The sequence below is a fragment of the Anguilla rostrata genome, chromosome 3, assembly GCF_018555375.3.
Source record: "Anguilla rostrata isolate EN2019 chromosome 3, ASM1855537v3, whole genome shotgun sequence".
Lineage (NCBI taxonomy): Eukaryota > Metazoa > Chordata > Actinopteri > Anguilliformes > Anguillidae > Anguilla > Anguilla rostrata.
The window spans coordinates 62021642-62045713 of record NC_057935.1 but is presented as its reverse complement, the minus strand read 5'-3'; the positions used below and the strand labels follow the sequence as shown (position 1 = coordinate 62045713).

The window sequence follows — 24072 nt, the reverse complement described above, 5'->3', positions numbered from 1 at the left end:
TCTTCAATAACAGGCAGATTTTACTTCATATTTCATGATGTTTTGGAGATAAATGTATAAAGGTTTTTTTTTACTAAACTCATGCAAAATGAGAAATGTTGTCTCCTGACTATGTTTAGGAATGTAGTAAAACAGTAAAACAGCAAAGAAATAGCTTTAAGTACAACAAGTGTGCCACAATGAAACCAAGAAAAGGCTGATTTGATGTCCATTGAAACTCTTGAAACTCGTGTAATTTGGATGATGTGCGTAACGTATGTTTTCAAACTTAGTACAACGTGAAGTCCAGTTTAGCATATAATGACTTTTATTTCTGAAACTAGACACCATTTAGTTAACACAAGTTTTATACTAAATTTGTATTGAAACTATTTTGCTTCTCACTTATGGAATGAACTATATCACTTAAAAAAAGAAAAGAAAAAAAACATTGTTAAATCTGCTAGATATACATCATCTGCGATCAGATGTCAGTTGTTTGCAGTCACGTGTATAGCTCACTTCCTGCATTTCAGAGACAAAATGTAAATCCATGAAATTGAATGAAATGGATTAATTAAAATCTTCAATTAGGCTTTGTTGTTTCACAAGTAAAAGTTATGATAAGGATGACCAAAATCATGCATAAGATCAAAGCCTTTTAAATTTTAACAAGCAAAAGTGAACTTTGTGAATAAATTAATTGAATAAGATGTAAATAAAAATGAATATGTAGTTAACATTATGCATGGAATTTGCACAAACAACACAGTGATTTCAGAGGAAGAAAATCAAGATTGTTTAGATTCCTGCCTCCTCTGGGTGGGGTGATGGCCAGAAACTGCAAAACATAGTTGAGCCTGGTCAAAGAACAGTCAACGACCTTACTGTATATAAACATTGCACCCTTACCTTCCTATCTGTCTGTAATTCCTGTGTCTTTGTTGTTGCAAATTAAAAAATAAAAAAAACAACATTTTAAATATGTGAAAATAAAAAAAGAAAATAAAATATAATATAAACATTGCTGTAAGGAGAAAAGGGCTGGCTCACACCTCCACGTTGGATCTCTGTTTTTTCCGACTCAGCAAATGACTCCCTGCGACATAATAGTGTGCCTTCTTTTGGCAAAAGTGGCAACTAGATATATTGCCAAATTAAACGGATCACTTCTGGGTTCATTTTCTCCTTCAAAGTCTATAATGTGGAGCTAAGGAATATAAAAGCAATATTAAGCTTCAGTCAACAGAGAATCTGCATTAATGTGTACCATCTCATTAAAGAGGAACAGCACACCAATACATCTGTAAATTAATATTATATCAATATTATCATCATTAATGCAACATGGCTGCAACTATACTATTTACATTGGTAAATGCCCAAGCACAGAGACATTTTAATGAGCTAAAACCTTGCTTTTGGCTGCTGTTCATATCTCATTTTGAGTCAGTCAATTTTGTTACTTACATTTCATACGTTTAGTAAAATAAGTCTCAGCATTCCATAACAACATTTTAATGTCTATTTTATGTCTCTCAGGGTAAGGCCACAGCACCAGCACCAGCACCAGAACCAGCACCTGCCACTGGGCTGTGACCACCTTGGGCTTCAGCATCCGGAGGCCAGTATCCTCCACCAACACGGAGCAGAGGAAGAAAAAGGAAAATCAAAACGGACCACAACAGGCCACAGAAACAGTGAATACTGCAAGGCCACACGGCAGGGGTACATGGATGTGCAAAGAATGCCAGGTGCCTCTTTGCAGCCTCGCATAGTTAGGCTAGCACATGTAGCTGTATGTAGTTTGTTTGTTCGATGTCTATAGCTTGATGCTTGGCATGGTTTTGTTTTCCATTGGGTCTGCTTAGAATAATATAAATATGTCACACAAGACCTAGGTGTGACAAAAACATGGATAAAAATAGGGTTTTAAAGTATTTCTACTTGAATTTGTTTGGGTCTTTCATTGCAGTTCACACACATAATACAACGACATAACATGGTTTCATGGATTGTTCATGTTGCTGAGACTGTTCTGATAAATAAAAAAAATAGCCATGCCTTAATGGTAAAGGTAAAGGCAGACTAAAGTTATGAGTTAAAGTGAAAAAGGATATACATTTGGCCAAATGTTTCTGGGGGCTAATGGGCGGGTTACTGAAACTCGGTTCACAGAATCATCATGAAAACCTGTTACATTGTTGACACACACTGGATGTGGCACTTTCAGTTCCCACCACAGTTTAAGAATTTCCTTGGGGGTCCTTTTGTGAACCAGCAGGATAGAGTAGTAGGCACAGGGCTTATTCTCTCCCTTTGGGAAGTCAAAGGTCAAAAAGCCAGGGTGGTGGATGGGTTTGACCCCCAGCCGCTGAAGACACATACCCAGGTATACATCGTCGATGGGGAACAGGTGCATACTCCTGGAGACCTGTTTCAGACGCAAAGCCAGGGCCCCCGAGTACACAACCCCTCCCCCGCCTGCATACGCAGGGTAAAGCCCGTGGTAGAAGTTCTCGGGGATGTAGTATTTGTTTCGGGCTTCGCGAAGTGGGACTGCATTCTTAATCACATCACCGACAATGAAATCACTCATTTTCCGTGCCGATCCCGGATTTTGCTCCTCCTGGCCCAGGGCATCGAGGAGAACGGGAGTCCGCACAAACACGTCGTCGTCGCCTTTGAAGACGAAGCGGGCGCGCGGGCAGCGGTGGGAGAACCAGTGCCAGAACAGCACATCCTTCAGCGTCAGGTTGAAAAACGTATCCTGGAAATCCCACTGGACGATGTCACGGTAGAGTCCTTTCTCCAGAGCCAGTAGATCCGACACATCTGCAAAGGGTCCTGCGGAGGCATCCTGTTTGCCAAGGAGGAAGATGCGGCGCACCATTCCCCCCTTCCCCTTCAGACCCTTCACCCATCCGTCTCGCCCCCACGTCTGCCTGATTGCCTGCCTGTTCTCAAAGTTCCCCTCCTGCGATTTTATGGCCATCAGCAGCATTGGCGCCTCCTCGCCCTCGCTGCCACATGTTTCGGGCTGGTCCAGCAGCAGCGGGTACTCCCTGCAGTGCATGGACAGGACAAACTCCTGTATTTGCTCAGGCCAGGTTCCAAACTTCGGGGGGCGCAATTTCAAGCTCTGAACCCAGTTACAGTCGGTGCCTGCCGGAGAGAGCACACTTTCCTCCGCATCTTCGCTCAAGGCCATGGTCTCTCTCAGGATGGGGTTGCTTTTGCGGTCCCAAGAGATCTGAAGCTTGTTCCAAAAAGCACCCCCATCTGGGTGGAGGTCCCAGAAGGGTTTGATTGGGTGGGATGCCACAGCAGAAGAGTTGTCCAACCCAGGGGCAATGAAACGATCAGGGACAATGTGAATGGTGACGGGGGACTCTGATATGGCCTTACAGACTGACACCGTGACGTAGATGAAGATATTTCCCAACAGCGCGAAGGAGAAGCACACGCACAGCAAGGTCCGACGTCTGCATTGAGCCATAGACTAGAGGAAAGAGAGGAACGGGGCACAGGGGGTGGGACCATCATGGATAAGTGAGAAGGAAGGAAGATGGGAAAAAGAGGTGATTAGTTGACAAGTTCAGGCAACTGCATTATTCATTCACAAGTTAATCATAAAGCATATGCTTCTTAGACTTACAAAAGTGCATTTCACATGGTAAGCACCATAAATGCTAGAGACAGGTAGAGTTACAATCGTGCCTGTGCCACCGTCAAGGTGATCATCTCAAGACCTGAGCACAAAATGGAGGGAAGTGTTAGTTGTTTTTTTATCTTTATTTTCAAAAATTGATGCGTAATTTGAAAAGGTGAGTTTGGAAACAAAACAGCCAGTGAAACTGCCTTTCTGACTGACCATAGACTAAAGGCTATTCTAAGATCCGGGTATGAGTGCAGAAAAGAGCTGGGGCTGGAGGGTGCAGCTACTGGGAGCTAGGAGGCACCCTGCTGATGGGAGGATACTGAGCACTGAGGCCTGGCTGGAGGGTATACAGTCATCATTGTCTGAAGATAGGCAGGGGCAGTACTGTTTGCAGCTTGGTCTGCCAGTGCGAGAGATCTGAACTGAATGCAGGCAGCCACTGAAACCCAGTAAAGGTGGTGGTGGCATGCATGAATTTTGGCAGGTTGAAGGCCAGACCAATAGCAGCACTCTGGAGCAGTTGCAGTAGCCCGATGGCACAAGCTGGTAAGCCCTCCAGCAGGGCATGGCAGGAGTGCAAATGAAACAATACAAGGACTCGTACAAGTAGCTTTGTTCCTCCTCTTGGTTGCATGCGTTCAAGTTGAAAAAAAATTATGATTTAGGTACCAGCGTGGTATTCACAAAGTAATATGTTCAGTGTTAACTGAACACTAACGGAATTTATATGAGTCCAGCCCTCTAAGCATAGGGGTTATCTAAATCCATACATCAGCTCTTACAATCTCTGGGATATTTTGACTGGTGACAAGGAGCCAAAAGAAATGCTACTCTGTGTTTGGTCTCTACAGCCCCCAAGAAGAAAATCAAAAATCACTATAGGTCATTTTACTCAAACAGGGACAGAGAAGAAGGGTTACTGTAAGACATTCTGTTCTGGAGTTGGGTGAAATCTAATGACACTAGAGCACACTCGAATTTGCGTTCTTCTTCACTCTATGAATTTAAAACACCTTTTCTGTCTCAAATGCAGACTGTGTTTACATCCACGATTAAAATATGTATTTCTGTACTCTGAAAACAAGTTTTTTTTTTTAAGTCTGCTGATGTATATGTATGAACGGAAGGTTTTATTCACTTAAATCAGAGTCAACGTGTATTCTTCCTTACGGATTTATGTGTTTTGGCTTGAGGCTGCATGTACAGGTATACAAATTATATCCGGTTTTATATTATGATAGATAGATCCTAGTGAGCAAAAGCCAGAACCTAGACATCAAGAAGGGTGGAAATATAGGTTGAGAGACTTTTTGACATAAACAGACTTGGTTGACCCCAGTATAGCTCAGATTTTACATGTATAAGGCCTGGCTACCTCCTACTCAGCTAGAAAACTTTTCAACCAAATGTAGCTGTGTTTTCACCTGAACACCAAGACAGAGTCTCACCAACTTTTCACAACAAAAAAATAATATTTTCTCATGTAATGTGCTAAAAAGTATTGCAAAAGTGGTTGAACTGGTGGGCAAAATTATGTTGTTAAATTGTTGCTAATAGGATCTTGGTTGATGGGTCTGACTAAATAAACTGTCAAATAATTTTAGGAATGTTGTCTTTGGTTTCCGGTAGGGAAATAGTATTACTAGTAAAGGGCATTGTGTACTGTATGTGACGCTACTCCAATGACGTCATGTGAAAATGCCTCGAAAATTCCGTCCCTGCCCTAGTGCAGCATGTTGAGAAAACCCCAAGTCTCTCCAAAGGTTTGAGCGAGCATTGATAGACGGTAAAAAAATATAAAAATAATATAAACTCCTTTACCACTGCTCAGCTTAATTTAACTTCTTGTGCAGCACACAACGTCAGATATTTTTGTAATTATAAATGAATGCAAATGTGGTAAAAAAAAATAATAATAATAATTTTTAAAAATTAATCCTACCATCCAGTGAAATATTCAATTCGTTGATAACACTTTGCCTTGCATTGCGCGCATTTACACATCCTTGGAAAAAACTCCACTCATACTGAATTCATATTAAAACACATGGTTTTAGGTAGGCCAACCTGAAAATCGGGGGGGGGGGGGTCTCCTGTCCTGTTCAGTGCATACACCTGCATATATGCTATCATATTCACTTTCGTTATCTGTGATTAATATTGAAATTGCATCATATAATGTATGCCACCATTCAAACGATTCAAACATTCCGCCACTGTAGGCTACGTTTACCGTAACACATTGGTTATGAAATGGAAAGCATAGAAAATCGCTTATCATCACCACATCGTGATTACGAGACAATGTTAAGCAAAAAGTCTACTTACTTTTTACACCCGCTGGTAACGCTGCTTAATTATGAACTTTCTTTACTCACTTCTCTTGTTTTCGGTGGTACTTCAGTTTTGGTACGTACAAACGCACGTTCACCAAAATAAAAAGGCAAAAATGCATATAGTCTATATAAATAAAACGTTTTAAGCGTCAGGATGGTTAAATGTAGCCTAAATAATAAATACGCCTATTTGGCTAGCCGCTGGTCCCTCTCCTATCACGAATGTCTAATTTAATTAGAATTAAATATTAACTTGAGAGACAAGAGGGACCCGGGTGCTCGCCATCCTCATACCATTGGCTGTTAGGTGTACGGCTTGAGGTACAAGTTTAAAATAAACAAGGTTACGCCCTTGTGGGTGGGGTATCTGCACACGAGCAATTTACATTACATTAAGAAAGCGAATTAACTTATTATTTGTAGGCGCACTAGCCTGAATGTTCTGGATAAGGTCAACAAGTTCGTTTTTCTTGTGGGCAGAAATAATTATTTAGACTGCAGTGAATGGATATGCGAAACAAGTCAACCAGTCATGATCATTTTATCGGCTATTATTACTGAAGTCAATGTAGTCTCCGACTTGGGATCCAGTGCTTCACATAAGGGTTGTGAAAACTCACAACGACCAACATGCCAAGGAAATTTATACAATCGGAAGTGAAATAGCCTACGCAGAACATGTTATTCACGTACATCTACCCTTCATATCTGGGTTTGGTTATGCGACTGTTATCGCCGTGAATAAAAAAATTGGCCACATGTTTAAGGGCTGCGAAACCTTGAAAACAGGAAGATTTACATTTTAGTTCAGGAAGAGCAACGTTTTTCTCCTGTTCTAAAAACTGGTGAGACCAGTTCTCCGCCTTTTTAAATGGTAAGCCAGGCGAGACTGAGATTGATCTAGGTGGTGAGAGCCAACCACAGTCAGGTGGCTGTTTAGCCTACACTTTTGGAAGGGTGAAGCTCACAGGGTAGAAGAGCTGTGTGTTTTATCAGAAGGAGAATGTTTGTTGTGATCTCAGTCATAATCTTTTGTTTTCACCCACTGTGTTTCAATTTTGTCCAGAATAAAGCAACTGTTATACTCATTTTTGGTCAGGAATGCGGTCTACGACTTCCTGGAGTCTTCTCTTGAGTGTCTTCAGCTGTCAGTCTCAGTTCTAATTTGGTTAGCAGGCCTTCCTTTTTGTATTTTCAAGTGGTGAATGTTATAGGAGGGGATCAGATCTCTTGATGGACCCCCAGCACTGAGAAGGTGGATATCACCTGGACCATAATGCTGAAAAGGAAAGTGAACTTTGAGTTGAGTATGTAGGCCAGATCAGAAGAGCAATTGTTTCCACAATTACAGAGAGGTACAAAATGTGCATGCTGTCCTTCAGTGTCCCTCTGAGTGGACTGTCATTCCAAAGAAACACGGGGAGGAGCAGTGGTGAGAGGCTTATGAGTCACAGTTCACTTGGAAAAATTGGACAGGACCCACTGCAGCCAAGTTAGCCTCAACCCTGCCTCAAGAGTCACTTACTCCAAAGCTGATTGAATGAATGCTCGTGACAATGACAATGCACATTACAGACAGGAAACTGAGTGTTACACAAGTGCCCAGTCCACAAATCTGCGAGAAGAAGTACTTCTCGGTAACTATTGTTAACCAGTGAACCAAAAACATTCTTCATTTGGGCTTGTTCTTTTGAAGGTGCGTATTACCAATCTCTTTGTATCCTTTTCTCTTTAACAAACACATGGGCCTGGCACACACAGAAGCTAAATCATGTTTTTCTATGTTACAGTCACTAATTGGCTGTATATCATTTTTCCAGCAGGAGGAGTACAGAGTTTAAGTCTCCTTCATTTAGAAAGAAACAGGATTGGAAGGTTGAATGTAGGAATCGCTGTTGATGATAATAAAATATTTCATATTTAGATACCGAGGACAGGGAGACATACAAATCATGCAGACTTTGTCATAAGAAAAGACAATATTGGTTCTCCCCTGGTCACATACATGTCCAAATTGGGACTTGAGAAAAAGGATCACATGGGCCCTGTAGGGGAGTAGCCAGGAATTCTGAGCCTCCTGAAAGAATAATGCTCTAGGCCCAACATAGAAGGCATGAAGCATATTGGAAACCCCCCCCCCCCCCCCCACCCTTAGGTTGGCACCCATGAAATTATCACCACCTTTCTCCCTACTTATAACAGTGCCGGGCCCCTGTTCCACCAATCTCCACTTCATGCCCACCTTCTATTACAACGGCCATGAACTAAACCGTTCATTTATTTCAGTCATATGCATGATGCTGCAATATCTCTTCCCCATCGCTCTGTCCTTCCTTCTCACTTTCTGTCTCCCTCTCTTGTGCTGTTGTGCTAGGCATACTGTAGGGCAGAAGTGCAGAACACATGCAGCTGAACCCAGGGTATGGTTGAGGCCTGTGTCATTATCACATGCAAGACCTAGTCAGGACACTGGATGGAGAATTGCCCATTGATTACATGCCCCAGGGAGGGAGGATATCACCCCACATTACCCGCTTATGAAATGGGGACTGAGGAAGCAGTGAATAGTCAATGATAATCTGTCAAGTGCATTGACTTTAGCTGCCCAATAATTTCCAAAACTAACACAGCCAGCTTTATTGAAATACTGCAGCTTGTGTAGCAATAGCACTGCTCATTAATGTATAGCCGTATTGCCTGTTATGCTTAGCTTTATTGTTATGCTGTACATCAGTGGTCTCCAACCCTGGTCATGGAGAGCTACAGGGTCTGCTGGTTTTTGTTTTCACTTTAAAATCAGCACCCAGTTGAGACCCAAGTCACCAGGTGAGTTGAATTAACTGTGTAATCAACTGCTCTAATGAATTCATGAAGTGCAGAGTCACTATGAAAATCAGCAGCACTTGTAGTTCTCCAAGACCAGGGTTGGAGACCACTGCTATACATAGATTTATTTTCAAGTTCCTTTATTTTGTGTATATGTATGTTTTTATATACCTTGCCATTTATATTTGATATATAAAGATGCACACATGCACACAGTATACACACATTCCATTTGCAAATGATTGGAAATGTATCATCAAATCCACACTGAAATCTGTTTGCAGCATCCATTCACACAAATAAAGAAATGCAGTACAGAAGTGATGTACAAAATTGTTTTAATAAACTATTCTGTTGATGCAGATTTCCCAGAAAGAAAACAGGGAAGACAATTTAAACATCAGCCAACTTCATTTCAACTTTTTAAAGATGCTTTTTTTCTGCACATTTTTTGTTCAGCTAGTACAGTATTCTTATCATATGCAGTAATTCCTTATCACCAGTGTCAGTGTTGTGATTTCACTGCGGCATCTCCAGTCTCTCACACAGTAATACGTAGAGTAGGTCTGCTCAACCTTGCAAACAAAACAGCCAGCACCCCATACATAAATATAAAAAAATGAAATACACAATGGTGTACAGTACATGTGCATACAGGCATGTCAATATATGGGTGTCCAGTCATTGTGTTGTACTGTTACCATTGAACAAGAGCACAGAACTCCAGTGGGCCTTGTACACACCGGACTAACGAGACCACAATGGGGACACCAAAGTACAAAGCAGCAAGCCTTGAGAACAGACCATGTGACATTTGGTGTCCTGACTTTATGATTAGCAAACTGTCTAACACAAATTTGTCATTAACACTTTAGCAATCTCACACTGATGCAACACCACAGCAACACTGAGAGGACACACAGTATTGTGTTAGCTGGGTAGAAAGGTGGGACAAGGGGGGGTCATACAGGAGAAAAGAAGCACAAATGGGGGGGGGGGGGGGGTAAGGGTGTTCCCACTTCGTCAGATTTTCCATGAATTTGTCCATTCTAACTAATTGGTCTTCTGTCAATTACCATTTGTCTTCTGTTCAATTCACTTCATGGTTTGGCTCCAGCCATGGGATATCAAAAAATCAAGCATTAATTACTCAAATGGATATACATGTACATGAATGGCTTCACAAATTTACAAACTGTCAGAATACGTTCACACAGGGATCTGTATTTGATCTGATTTTTCATGTGCAAAACAAAGTTGGAAGAGATTTAGATTTAATTAGAGAAAATTTGCTTCCAAGTTTTTTCATTTTCTAAGCTACAAACAAGAAATGTTTGTAGCTAAGAAAAAACCAAGCACTCAATGCTTGTTCCAAGTGAAGATTCAATAACTCAAGTAAGCATTAAGTACCTTTTAATGGACATGCTTATGACTAAACAAGGTCTTAAATGACATAACTATGGAAAAGTGCTAATTCTGTTGCAGGGTCCTAGTGTACACAAAGTGGAATCACAGTGAAAGATTTCAGCGTAAACACACACAAGCCAAAATGAGCAGTAGAGATACAGCAAACATGCTCTAGGCTTTTTCAAGTTCTGTTCATGAATACACAAAAGGCTTTTGCTTGTATGAATTCCAGGGGGTAGTGGTGCAATATTGAAATTACCATAAACTGGGTTAAATCATACATTTGCAACAGTCAAACAAAAGTTTTTTTTTGACAAATAATAAAACTGCAAAAAAAAATTACATGCCATTCAAAGGCAACTTCTTGTATAGTCTTTAAACTGCCTTAACTTTTTCATTGGCTGCTACATTGGTTTGAAAGATACTGTCTTACTGAGATTAACACTCAAGGAAATTTCTGTTCTCATTACTTCCTTATTTGGTTCCTAACTCTGTTCCTCACACATGGGCAGCAAGAGGTTTAAATATGTAAACAAAAATGGACTGATCATCAAAGAAACAGTTTGCTTTTTGTATCAGGTTCAAAAGGTCAAGTACATCAAATATCTCCACTGTTGTCTTCTATTTTAAAAACTAATATTAATTAATATACTAAACCCTGGGCACAGATCAAGTGTACCCTTAACCTTCCAATTCAGTAGTTACTGCCAGCTTTATATACAGTATATTTCAGATAAGTGTGAGTACAGTATGTGTATAGTTTGGGTATATAGAAGGCAAGTACAGTTCCATAACATTTGTAAGTGCTTTCCATCTTATTGACTTTGTTCATTTCATTGAAACTGTATTTTTTAACTGTGTTCAAACAAATCATTGAAGTAGTAAGGGTTTAATAAATCTGTGACTGCTGTTCAGTGGCAGAGTTGTCCTCTGTCAGATAAAAAAATCTGATAAGAAATAAGGAGACCACAACTGATTCCATTTCAGGAAGACAGGCAAACACAGTCCAAAATTTGTCAGCAAGTTAGTAAGAATGAAGGAATGATCCAGGAGTGAAGTTAAGTAACAGAAATGTCTATAGGAGCAATCCAACTCACAGACATCTCTAACACCAACTCCAATTTCTTGGAATTTTTTGGAAGAAATGTATATAGGAAGAGTGCAATTCACAGTGAACTTAACTATAAAGCTACAATTTCTTAAGTAATTAAAATGGAAGAATGTAAAATACAAATGCATAGTATTGAATAATATACATCACAGTTGAAGCAATAGAAAGAGAGAGAGGGTTGAGGTGGAGAAAGAAGATATAATAAGAAAGGTATGGTAAATGCCATATGAAGTAGTTTAGGTTTGTCTTGGGAAGCTCTGGCATTCAATGTAATTCCATTGCTCTGATGTCATCCATTAAAATATTCTCCCTCATCTCTGTCCACCCAGTATTATTCATAGTTTCTTTTCATTGTCAGACCACAATGCCATTCAAATCCCACATATTGTACAGCATTCAGGTAATGTGTCTAATCCTGAGTTTCAACAGTGTGATCCCGGTAACAGTGTTCTTCTTCTACACAATACATAAACTCACAATAATGCTACGGTTCTCCAGATCAATAACATGTCAATGAAGATAAAAAAAAGTTGAAAGGGAAGAAAGAACTGCAGGTGAATACATGGTAAAAGTGAAAGATAAACAAGAAAACAGAGACTGGCAGTCAGCAACTTCATAATCTCAGTCTGTCTATGGTCAATGAAGTGAAAATGATGGTCGGGATCATTTTTTGTCCTCTTTGTTCTCTGCATTTTGGTTCTTTTCAGAAGATGCCTTTAATCTGTTTTCTTTGTTCATTACTTCTCCATGGATACTCCATTGCGTTCACTACCTCAGTTGCCTATTATGTGTATATATATATATATATATATATATTATATATATATATATATATAAACGCACATCTCAGGGACAGGTTTCAAGGAAAACAACAAGTACAGCACAAAATAAACAAGAATAAGGAATCAATCAACAAGTAAAATGCCGTATTTCAAAGTATATACCAACATACATATATATATATATATATAACGTTTAGAACAAAGACATTTTTTAAGGCTCTGTACTCCACAGTTTTAGATGGGTAATCTGTAATCAAACAATTTACATTTGGTTAAAGTTCAGATTCACAGCTTTTATTATAAAGGTATTTTTATACACTCTGGTTTCACTATATAGAAATTACAGCACTTTTTATTCATAGCCCCCCTCCTCTATATATGAATATACATGAAGTGCTGTAAGTTCTACATTGGGAAACCAAAATGTATAATAAACACCCTGTAATCTGTATCTGGGAAGCTGCACTAAACCACATATGAATTGTTTGATTACAAATCAAAAATTGTACAGTACAGAGCCAAATCATATGTGTGTCCCGCATGTTATAACGCTCACTAACTATATATATATATATATATATATAAACACAGGAACACTTAAATTAATTGCAATTCTCTTCTCTTTCCACATGTACTCATTTGTACTGTTTAAACACTGTTTCTGTTACCAGTACTGCTTCTGCTGCTGAATCCTCAGCTAGCAGCTTTATTGCACATCTCCCCAAAATACTGACACTCCCAGTGCACCCAAGGGTTTCATCATTAATAGGCTTCCATTCAATCCCCCCAATCAGCTATCAGTAGAATTAGCATAGCTTTGTTTGGCGTGCCAAAGCACTCAGAGTAGTATGGCACTTTGCTATGTGTATCCCCAGCCTAGTACATGTCTGCATTGTATGGAATGTGTAATTGCACTCGACAGGTGTGTGTGTGTCTGTTTGGCATGTTTATTAATAATCTACTATACTTTACCGTGAGATTATAAGAACTATATCAACATGTAGGATTACAATATTTTTTCCCATCATTAACACTTGGCACTTCTTAGCATTTATAGTTAGGACCAATAAATTTACTGTATCCAGCCATGATTTCTTCCAAACATTTCCTCTTCAAAAACTGTTTTGGCAAAAGATTTACACATTTAATCTGATTGTTGGAAGAACAATGCCAAGAGCAACCCTTTCTCTTTATCTTTTAAGTTTCTTTTCTCCTCTTCTTTCTCATTCTCTTCCATTGCATCATCCCCCACCCCCAAAATCTGTAATCAATGCAGGAGTAGGTCAAGTCCTTTTCTGTCAGCATCTTCTCACTCCCATCTCCTTCTAACCCACCAGACTCATCTCTCCTTATTTCAGGTTTTCCATCAAACCATCAAAGCTGTGTAAATGAGGAGATGCCCCGTGCCACTTGCCTCTCCTACACCTTCCCTCCTCCCCTCCTTTCATCATGCCAACTCTAGTCTTCAGTCTACCCCTCCGCGTTCTCAGACCTGCTTCTCAGACCTGCGTCTCCAGGCCGCTCAGTTTCGGGGTGAGGATCCGGGGGGTGACCCCCGAGTTGAGGTCTCTCTCAAACTCCAGCAGCTGCCCCATGAAGTTCAGGTTGGGCGAGACCACGGGCCGCCGACTCTTCACGTACTTGTAGGCGTCTGTCATGGTCATGAGCGTGTGCTTCATCAGATAGGCGATGACGATGGTGGCCGAACGGGACACGCCCGCCTGGCAGTGGACCAGCACCCCTCGCCCGCTCTGGTGAGCCTCCTCTGTGATGGGAGAAGGGCAGTGTCCAATCAGTGAACACAATCTGAATTTCAGCCTCCACTTTGCACATGTTTTGATTAAATGCTTTTACTCGTTTCTCTCTGGCAACCAGAAATTATTACTGTCTCACAGATTAACCTGTGTATCTGTGAACTAATGGCAAAAATTAAGAGCAAAAATGTATCCAAATGACAAACTTCATGAAAATGATTTTTTTAAGGGAAGGAAAATGGTTTGTATTATTCCCATAAAATTATCATCATTATCACTCTATTAGCACTAAATTGTGAAGCATGGTTGCAATCTATTTCTGTCTTCCTCTGCCGGGCCACATTGTTTTCAGACACAAAAGAGATGCGATCACCCGCGCGCACAAAGCAAAACATAGGGGCAGACATCATCCGCAACCACAAAAATAAACCACCGTCAGATGCCAGATTTGAAAGATAAAAATAGCTGGCTTTGAAAAAGCAGCCTTGTTTGCTGTGGTTGCCACAGGGAAAACTAGACTGCAGTGCATACACACACACATACACACGCGCGCGCGCCGCACTGACATTCTGCTAACATTTGGAAAGGGAATGCACAGGAAAACTGAAAACAAGCCTCCGCTTTCCACCGCCGCCATATACCACAGAGAGCACTCACCGATGAACTCAAACACCTCCTCGAAGTACTGCCTCAGGTTCTGCTTGCTGCTGTCCGTGGCCGGCAGCCGCTTGTAGCGGACCAGGCCGGTGGCCAGGTGGTAGAGGGGCAGGTGGGTGGTGACGTTCACCACGAAGCCGATGTTGAGGCGCAGCAGGAGCTCCAGGTCCTGGGCGTCTCGCTCGTTCCCCAGGAAGAGGAAGGGCAGGATGGCGCTGAGCGCCGCGTTTTCTATGTCGGGGGTCATCACGCCCTCGTCCGACAGGGAGGCGGGGAGCGAGGAGGAGGGCGGAAGCGACAGGGGAGGCTCAGAGGGGTACGCTAAAAAGCAGAAGGAGCAAAAGGAAATGGTCATTAGGAAAATGTGAGCAATTTCATTTTGTCAATAGAAAAGCTTTTATGTTTTTCGTGAAAGTAATAAGAGTGACTAAGAGAGCAAGAAAATGATTAAAAGGCAGCGAGAGACAGAGAGATGTGGTAGGGGAGAAATAAATGCACCAAGAATATATGTTTTTTTTATTTTGCAAAGAACTAAAATGGAAGCTGTGAAATAAAAAATAAAAAAGTGTACTTCGTATGCATGCCTTTTTGACCATGGTGTACAGGTTATAATGGGAAAGCTCTGGGGAGAAGGGCTCAGTGAGGGTGTAGGCAAAAGGAGTTACATAATGGAAGGCGGATTGGGAAACAAAACTAAATTGCTGACCGTAGATTTCTATGCTTTGCCATTTTAAAATGAGAAAGCAGCTTAATCTTCCACTGTCAGACTTAAATGCCAGTGACCTCTTTTCCAGAGAAAGCCCAAATGAATTCATTTTTAAAAAATCCTGCTTCTTATCACCTTCATTCACATTCCCGTAATCTTTTCTCATTTTTTCATCTCTTTTTTTCCAGGGCTGCAGTTTTAATTGCCTGCTCATTATCCTCAGGCTCCTTTAGCAAACCGAACGTTGCAGTATTATTATATCGGGAAAGAGAGTGAGCAGGGTACTTAAGCCAGGGAATTTAAAAGAGAGGGTGTTGGGAGGTAGGGGGTTAAACAGACGAAGAATGAAAAAGAAGAACAGAAAGACTGAGAACAGCATGCAATACAACCCTGGCCTCTGAGATTTTTTAAACCTTTATTTAACCAGAAGGTCCCGTGAGACAAAAATGTTCTTCAAGGGATTCAATGTCCTATAAATGGTTTGTTCAATACGTAAGTCAAATAACAGTTTTTGGGACAAAGTAACATTAATGTCCGTCAACAATTCAAAATGTTAAAAATAGCACTGAAGTGAGAAGGATTGTCAGAATAAGGATAAATTTAGCACTGAGAATAAACATTTATAGAACCTTGCAGATCTTAAGCTTGTTTGTAAAACCACAAAAACAAAGGAGTACAAAAGAGCTGAGGTTCTGATGAGAACTGACTGCTGTTGGTCATACATCATAAATCCATCATCACGCACAAAAACTGGGGCAATCAAAAATACGACAGAAAATCAAAAAACCTCAGAAAGTTAACTATCCCCTCAAAGGTAATACTACTGATGGATAATCAATTCTGTGGTGTCCGATTACACAGCAACACAACCTTCGGAAGCACTGCGATTCTCTTGAAGACTGAAGCACTACCCCAGTCAGGACATCACAGAAAACCACACAGAGGTACGTACCTTTCCCGTTTTCCCCATCTTGCTCTCTGTTGAGGGAGTTTAGGACCAAGTGCAGTGACTGTGCTGAAGGAAGGGGGTGGGGGGGTGGCGAGTGTCCATTTTCCCTCACCCTAGCCTTAGGCTTGGTAAGGGTGGCATGGCATGATGGCGGGGGAGAAAAGGGAGGTGGGGAGTGTGGAGTTGGACAATGGGCAGACGTGGAAGAGGGGAGTGTCGCGTCACCGTTCAGCGTATTGGAATCCCCACACCCGGACTCTCCACCCTTGGTCCAAAGCCTCTTGAGCGACTCTCGGCCCGCGTCCCGGCCAGCGCCCGACCCGATGAAGTCCAGCACGGCCATCTTCCCCTGCTGGAGCCGCCGCCGGCCGGCGCGGTCCGTCAGCTGGGACTGGGTGAACTCCAGAAGGTTCCGGCAGTCCAGGATCACAGGGCTGGTCCCGTCGCCGCCGTTCCGCCCGTGACCGTCACATGTACCGCTGGCCCCCGGCCCCGGCCCGCCGTACTCGCGGTTCTGCAGGGGTTTGGAGCGGGTCATCTTCCGGGCGAGCTCCTCCGGCCAGATGGTGCGCACGCTGTAGTCGTCATCGTCGCCCGAGAAGACCCCGGCCGAGCGCGCCCCTCTGTCCGCGCCCCCCGTGCCTCGGCCTGCCCCGGACCCCTTCCCGCCGCGAGGGTTGTAGGCAATCACGATGGGGTCACTGCTGCAGTAGCTGCAGGTGGAGCTGCCCGTTTGGCTGGCCTTGGGGTTACAGCCCGCCACGCAACTCTGAAGGGCACGGAGGGGGGCGGACGAGGACAGTGGCGCGCACGGGAGGCATCCCGCAACCAGCTTCTTGCGGAGAGCAGCCGGGCTCTCGAAGTCCGCTCCTCCACCAGAGCAAGGCGCACAGCCTAGGGGCCTCAGGAGCCCTGCCTGACAGTCGGACATTGTGCTGTTGGAGGAGGAGGTGTTGGTGGTGGAAGAGGCAGACAGGCAGCCTGCAAAGTTTTTAAGGCCCGTGACTCTGGAGTTCGACCCTCGACCACCACCCCCACCACCAATCCCGGCGATCCCACCCCCACGGCACCCGGCAGATCGCCCTCCGCCACTGCAGCGCACCAGCCTCCAGCAGCCACAGTTGAAGGGGTGGGCGAGGTTGAGAGTGCAAGTGTGGTCTGGGCTGGGGAAGCCGCCCCCTCTGGAGGAGCTGCGGGAGGTGGGAGGGCCATGCCGGAGGGGTCGCTCCCGGCTGCGGGACGGGCGGGGCTGGCTCGACTGGTGGTGGAACGGCAGCTGGGGCTGGGAAAAGAGGGGGGAGAGAGCAGGGTAGCGGGCACTGAGGACCGACGCGTGAGGCGCACAGTGTTGGTGGGGTAGGCAGTGAGAGTTGGAAGGGTGGAGGGTTGGTCCCAATTTGGAGTTCTCTTTGTTACCCGTGCAGGGTGCCTCTTTGAAGGCCCGGGATGGGTGGCTGGCTACTGCAGCGTATGACTGGAGAGCCACATCCTGGTCTCTCTCCTTCCCGAGCTTTGGATGTTGTCCTTGAGCTGGAACGAGCCCGAAGACCCCCCCTGGAGGCACAGACAGCTGGTTTTGAGGATGGTGGCTGTTGGCCTGAGTCTTGTTCTTGTTCTGGGGATGATTCTGCAGTTGCTGAACTGCCCCTCCCTCTTTTCCTAAAGTCCCCCCAGATTTTCTGCCCCCCTGCCCCAGATCCAGGTGCAAAGAAACCTTCTTATCCTTGTTCCCCTTCACACTCCCGTTGCGGCTCAAGCTGCTTCCCTGTGCTTTCCCAGGGACAATTCCCCCAGCTCCTCCGTTTGTCCCCAGGGAAAGCTTAATATCTATTGTGTGCGTGTGCTTGTGACCAGACCCCAATGTCACTGTCCCATCGCTGTGCCTACTGTGACCAAGGGTGTCACTATTGCCACTGACAGCTGTTCCTCGCTCCCCTTTGGATCTCCTTACACGGGAGGACCTACGCCTCCGCTCTGAGGAAGACGAGGAGGAGCAGCCAGGGTGGGGATGGGATTGGGCCTGGGGCTGGGTGGGGGGAGGTGGCAGTCCGCTCCTGGTGGAGGTATTTTGCGGCTGCTGAGAGGTGGTCTGGGGGGAGTCCGCACGCAGGGGCAAACTCTTAGGCCGCTGGATAACCACAATACGCTCGTCAAGAGGGAGAGGAGGCATCTGGGGCTCAGCTGCAGAACAGACAGGGAGAGATAGAGAGAGAGAGAGAGAGAGAGAGGGGGAGAGATGGGAGAGAGAGAAATGGGAGAGAAAAAGAGAGGGAGAGACTACTTCATTTCTCTTGTCATGTAAGTAAAGTCTACTTTAAAAGAGAGACAGAAAGAGGAGAGTTAGGAAGAGTTTTTATGTGGCAACAGAGAAACTATTCAATAACTGCACATGCCTGTCAACGCATCCAAAAAAAAGAAAGCATGGCATGAGATAGCAAAGTGCTGGCAGTGATGATGATGATGAGAGCTCTGCGTCTCTGTGACGACATTTTCAGGAAGACTGTCATTTCACTTATTTTATGTTAGTGCATTGATCTATCCATTCATTTGTTACTTTTCATGTCTGTTTCATCACAGTCAGTTCTGTGCACTTGTAACATATTTCCTAAATGAACTGTTGCTTCAAGAATCAGTTCATTATTCTACAAATATTGTTTTATCAATCAATTCACTCAGACAAATCAACCCATTGGGTAGGTTGATAATATGTGTCTTTATTTGAAATAAATTCAATATGAGAAAAAATCTAGATTAATATGTTGTTAACTGCATTCCAGATCTGTACGTTCCTAATGCTGGTGTTCTGTTAATGGTTGCTACAAATCTTGCACCATAAACATTTTACATTTCATTTCTGCCAAACTGTACCCTTCAGATTTAAAAAAAGATTTTCTTCATACTGTGTAAAACTCTATTCTGAACACTTTATCAGTAGATAGTTGGGGAATAAGCCTGCAAAAAACCAGACCTCAGGGTAAGTATAGCTGCACATTTTATTCATTATAGTCAACATTTTATGTTGCATTATTAGAACATCACAAGAAAACATTTGTTCACTGATTAGAAACAAAAAGCAAGCATAGAATGGGTATATTGTATGCTAAAATGTACGTTTGTTGATGCCCTTCAGAGTGTGTGTATGTGAATGTGAATAAGTCTTGTTGACTTGCACCATCAATGAATCTGGGTCACTGAGAACTCACCATCAACTATGCAGGCTGCACAAGCTGACTCAAATTTGATGAACTTGTTGTATTGCATTCATCACTGCTGTGTGTGCAGTTGAATTGAAGAAATAAAAATGTATCATTCTCATGGAGACATCTAAAGTGTTTCCCTTTTTCCTCTGTGCACCATAAAATAATTTGTATCTTTCACCAGAATGTGACTTCTTTTTCTATTTCTTGACCTCTCTGTCCCTTATTTCAAAGAGAACTTCTTCAGAAACAAACAAACAAACAAACATCCTGTTAACCATACAAGTTAGGCTGCACATACATCGAGGGGCTGGTCAGTACATTGAGTAAATATTGGGATTTATTTGTGTAAGCGAAAATGGTTACAATAACAAATATGTAGCACAATTTTCTACTAGCCCTGTTATGGATTTTACAAATGTATAATTATCAATACCATTTGTATTACCAATATTACAGTAACAGTTGTCTATAGCTTGCTAATCGTTTTCCTCTACAGCAGCTAATGAATGTTCATATTTCAACAGCCCTATACTATCAACCACACATACCTAAATAGATCCTCATTCATTTTAGATATTTTTAGGGTATGCCATTTGCACCACTCCATGGCTTTCCATATAAATGGAAGACTCTTCCTGCCATTAGCCATCTTAGTACATCTGTGACAGCAAAACCACTAATGTAAACATGCATTTGCTGGAAGGATGGTGTTTTTTTATTGACCACAGGCAGCAGTGAGTGGTGGGTGGCAGGGCAGGAGCACAGTAGCCTAGGAGACAGAATATCTGCAAGACTAGAGGGAAGACAACGAATATGTTCTGGTTGCCTGTCTACTACATGTATTGCTGAATGTTTCACACATACACTCTTTGTCTAGTGTCTATGAAATTTATGAAAGCTATAGTATTTCACTGCTTCTCAAAATGAGAACACATTAACACGCCAAGCATGAATTCAACTGTAACAAAAAAAACTACACATGAGTCCAATAGGGAGCATACTGTATATACTCTGTGAGTGTTTATTAACATATTACTGTGCATAACGGCGATCTCAAAATATGTTGATGAAAACGGGCCTGCTAGCAGCAGCAATCAGTAGATTAAAATAGTAATTACTATAAACTAACGTTCCTCATTACATAACATAAGTGCGTCTCTGCGTCTTCCCTGAAACCTATATACATGTACCCCTGCTGAGAATAAGCGGGGGGTTCATATCTCTGACAGCAGGAGCGCCCTTTGTTCCTCTGACTGATTAAATAATAGCACTAAACCACAATCACTAGCTTTCGCAGCTGCACAGGGTACTATAACACAAATACCGGGACTGGAAAACGCAAACATAATACAAGCAACAGCCACGCATAGTAATAATAATAATAATAATAATACATTGTTTTTATTCAGTCGTAGGCCTACAGGTCCGTTACCCCGTTTCCCTGTGCGTAGGTAAGACGGTTGGGTCCAGATTTCAAATGTCACTCGTCTGCGCTGTTGACTGAGAGGCCGCAAAGACCCTTCTTTTCCAGCCTTTCATATCCCCTCACCTCAGTTGTTATTTATTTATGAATACTATAGTATATTTGTGCCAGTACTGCCGAAAATGCCACCCAAGGGGAAACCGACGGAGGGGGCTGGTGCTGAGACAGAGGTGAGTATAATTTTCTGCAGCCCCGTTAAAAATTAATGCGACTCTTGTATTTCTCACGCTCCTCAGCGGTTCGAGGCATCACCTCAGACAGCCTCCTCGGGGTGGAAAATTGTTTCCGGCCAAGTTGGTGATGGAAACCTCCAATGAATGACTAAAACTTAATTTGAATATTTTTCTGGAAGGGCACAGTAATATAACATATAGCCCATTGTAAACATGTTTCTTTATACGCATACATCGACATTATTGTTTACGTGTTACAGTAACAAGCGCATCATTATTTCACTCAATTATTTTTACGCCTTCCGGGACCGGGAGTATAGACACAATTCCACTGCATTGGCTAAAAACATCTGCAAACATGCAGCCTGTCGATACTGCCAGATGATTAAATTAAAACGAAACGAACACCACAATAAATGAATACTAAAACAGTGGGCCCACTTACGTTGAGATGTACCCTTCCGTCATGTCGTCATGTCATCTGAATTGAAGATGTTCCAGCTGTTTCACAGTAACTCTGCTGATCGCTTCCAGACATGTAGCAGATCTGCTGTTATATTCTATTGGGATGCAAGAGACTGAACAAATGCGGTACTTTTACTCATCTGTTAAGCCCTGAGTTTTGAGTGTTTCCTTGTCCATTTAAAAATAACATAGATTTATGGGGGATACATGTGTAGTCAATAAAATAAAAAACGAGATTTGTTGCAAGACAATAAAATAAAAAACAAAAACAGACACGGTATCGTGTCGGTGTGTGTGCGTGTGTGTGTGTGTGTGTGAGCGTGTGTTTGGGGGTGGGGAGCTAGAGGGGAGGTGCGATTCGAGCAGCGGGTGACATCATCCCAGTCCAATGGACGCGTCGTTTCTGACGAAGGGTTGGCAAATTGTATTTTTGTATCTAACACGTGCGCTGCCGTCTGAAACTGTGTCCCGGAATGTTCAGTGTACAATGATTCGAGAGAGATATATATAGAGAGAGACAGGAAAGGAAGAGAGGCGTGGAAGGGGTCTCACAACTGTATGCGATGGTCTAATTATATAACACAGCATAGAGATCGATTGTGTTGGGGTAGTTTTTAATTAAATACGTAACTGTTCACACACACGCACCCATTCCCACGCATGCTTGCTTGTTCTCTGACATGGACGCACCGCACAAACACATGCTCATTGACGTCTTTATTTGCTTGTGTCCTGCCACGCAGGCAACACACACATACAGAGGAAGAGTGTGACTGAGCGTGTGCGAGAGAGAGAGTTGCATGTTTGTTTACAAGTTGCCTTCAGTTATAATTTTAAAATGCATGGGCTTGTTTGTGATAGTACATCTTACACAATCTCATGTCAGCTTTAATTCCTTTTCATTTTGATGTTATGCTTCTTGGCACTCTTTTCCACTTCCTGTGCATTAGCCACTGCCTAGTTAAATTTCTGTATAAAAAACACTGATGTGATGTGAAACACGAAGGAAAACAACTTTGATATATTGAGTGTAATGTCTGTGACCTTGGGGTTTGGGGGGGATGGAGTGGTGTGGCTAGTGGCTAGACATTTGTTTTGAAAAAAAGGTTCATGATGTGTCCATAAAGTGATTGCTGACTAAGGATGGCAGAGAGAGAGAGAGAGAGAGAGAGAGAGAGAGAAATTTAAAACCCCATTTTATTCATTGTCAGGTCAAAACAAAATTCCTATTACCTACTTTTTCAGTCCCATCCAAAAAAAGATTAGCAAAAAACAAAAACAAGAAAAAGATAAATAAGAAAACAAGAAGTGCACATGAAAAAAGGAAAACTTATCCAAGAGCAAACCTCAAATAATAACAAATTTTCCTTCTTGTGCTGAGCAGTCCTATAAGCACCGCCTAGTTGTAAACTCTTTAATATCATTAATTAACAAATTATATGTAAATTCCAGTTTAACCCCTTGCTAATGAGGAAACGGCCTGCCGATGTTGTGAAGTGGTTGTTTCCCGAGAGAGAGAGAGAGAGAGAGAGTATTGTGAGAAGAAGAATTGTTTGAACCGAGAGAACGAAGTTATAAGCAAACTCCATAGAAGAAGGTGCATCAAATTGCTCTTTGATGCCAAAACTATCATAATGGGAACTCATCCAGTTTGTGACGTCTTGTTAATTTAATCTAGTGTTGTGGCACATAATTAATGGAATTCCAATGAGCAATAGTAACCTTAGTACAATCTATAGTGCCGTAAAAAAAAAAACGTATTTGCCCCCTTCCTGATATCCTGGATAAGTTGTCACTGCTCACTTTGAGAAATTTTGGAAGACTCACTACTGTTCCAAGTGTTCTCCATTTAGAGATAGGCTCTCACTGTGGTTCGATGGAGTCCCAGAGGCTTAGAAATGGCTTTGTAACCCTTTCAAGACACCAAACTTTGTGGTGACTTCACTCTGATGGTAAAGTTCAATATGAGTGAAGTTTACATTTAACAGGGCTGGCTGCAAGCCCTGGCTGTGTTCAATCAGCAATCAATCTGTGTTCAAGGGGCAATTACTTTTTCCCATGGGTGATATGGGTGTTTGATACCTTTTTTCAATTGAATAAATGAAATAATCATTTAAAATGTATTTTGTGTTCACTCAGTTTCCCTTTGTGTAATATTACATTTGTCTAAATATCTGAAACCATTTATTGTGACAAATATGCAAAAATAGTGGAAATCAAGAAGGGGACAAATACGTTTTCACAGCACTGTAACTCCTTATGATATTTTATTATTTTCAAAAAGAAGACCAGACGGTCTTCAGATTGTTGGATTGTTTCAGACAGTTGGAAAACAAAGCTAGAGGGAAAGAAACAGATAAAGATAGGTAAGGGATATGAAAGCTTCATATCTGAGATATTTTTGCTTACAGAACCCTCTTGATTGGTTAAAAACACCTAACGCGGTGCTTGGACCCGCTTGGACCAAATAAGCACAGTGTACGTCACAGTTCAGATTACGTCCCGCCCACTTATTCGTAGCTAATTCGTTCGATTTAGCTATGACTCAACATACACAATTTTTGAACCCAGCTCTCGATTCGT

At 42.3% G+C, this 24072-nt stretch overlaps 2 protein-coding genes across 2 annotated transcripts; both read right to left on the bottom strand.

Annotated features, from left to right (window-relative positions):
- Positions 1–289: 289 nt before the first annotated feature.
- On the bottom strand, positions 290–6263 carry LOC135251578 (N-acetyllactosaminide beta-1,3-N-acetylglucosaminyltransferase 2-like). Its single transcript, XM_064329157.1, has 2 exons — positions 5969–6263; positions 290–3481 (listed from the first exon to the last, which is right to left on the bottom strand). The coding sequence occupies exon 2, from the start codon at positions 3476–3478 to the stop codon at positions 2081–2083; it is 1398 nt and encodes a 465-aa protein (XP_064185227.1). The 5' UTR covers positions 3479–3481; positions 5969–6263; the 3' UTR covers positions 290–2080.
- A 2860-nt stretch (positions 6264–9123) lies between these two features.
- On the bottom strand, positions 9124–21835 carry LOC135251576 (hornerin-like). Its single transcript, XM_064329155.1, has 4 exons — positions 21470–21835; positions 16172–18349; positions 14514–14834; positions 9124–13867 (listed from the first exon to the last, which is right to left on the bottom strand). The coding sequence occupies exons 2-4, from the start codon at positions 18336–18338 to the stop codon at positions 13602–13604; spliced, it is 2754 nt and encodes a 917-aa protein (XP_064185225.1). The 5' UTR covers positions 18339–18349; positions 21470–21835; the 3' UTR covers positions 9124–13601.
- Between the last annotated feature and the right edge of the window lie 2237 nt (positions 21836–24072).

Excerpts from the sequence above, each read along its gene's own strand:
- LOC135251578 (XM_064329157.1), bottom strand. The coding sequence starts at position 3,478 with ATGGCTCAATGCAGACGTCGGACCTTGCTGTGCGTGTGCTTCTCCTTC.
- LOC135251576 (XM_064329155.1), bottom strand. The coding sequence starts at position 18,338 with ATGCCTCCTCTCCCTCTTGACGAGCGTATTGTGGTTATCCAGCGGCCT. Across the intron at positions 14,835-16,171 it reads AGATGGGGAAAACGGGAAAG|CGTACCCCTCTGAGCCTCCC; the intron begins GTACGTACCTCT and ends TCTGCTTTTTAG. Across the intron at positions 13,868-14,513 it reads GGAGGTGTTTGAGTTCATCG|AGGAGGCTCACCAGAGCGGG; the intron begins GTGAGTGCTCTC and ends CTCCCATCACAG.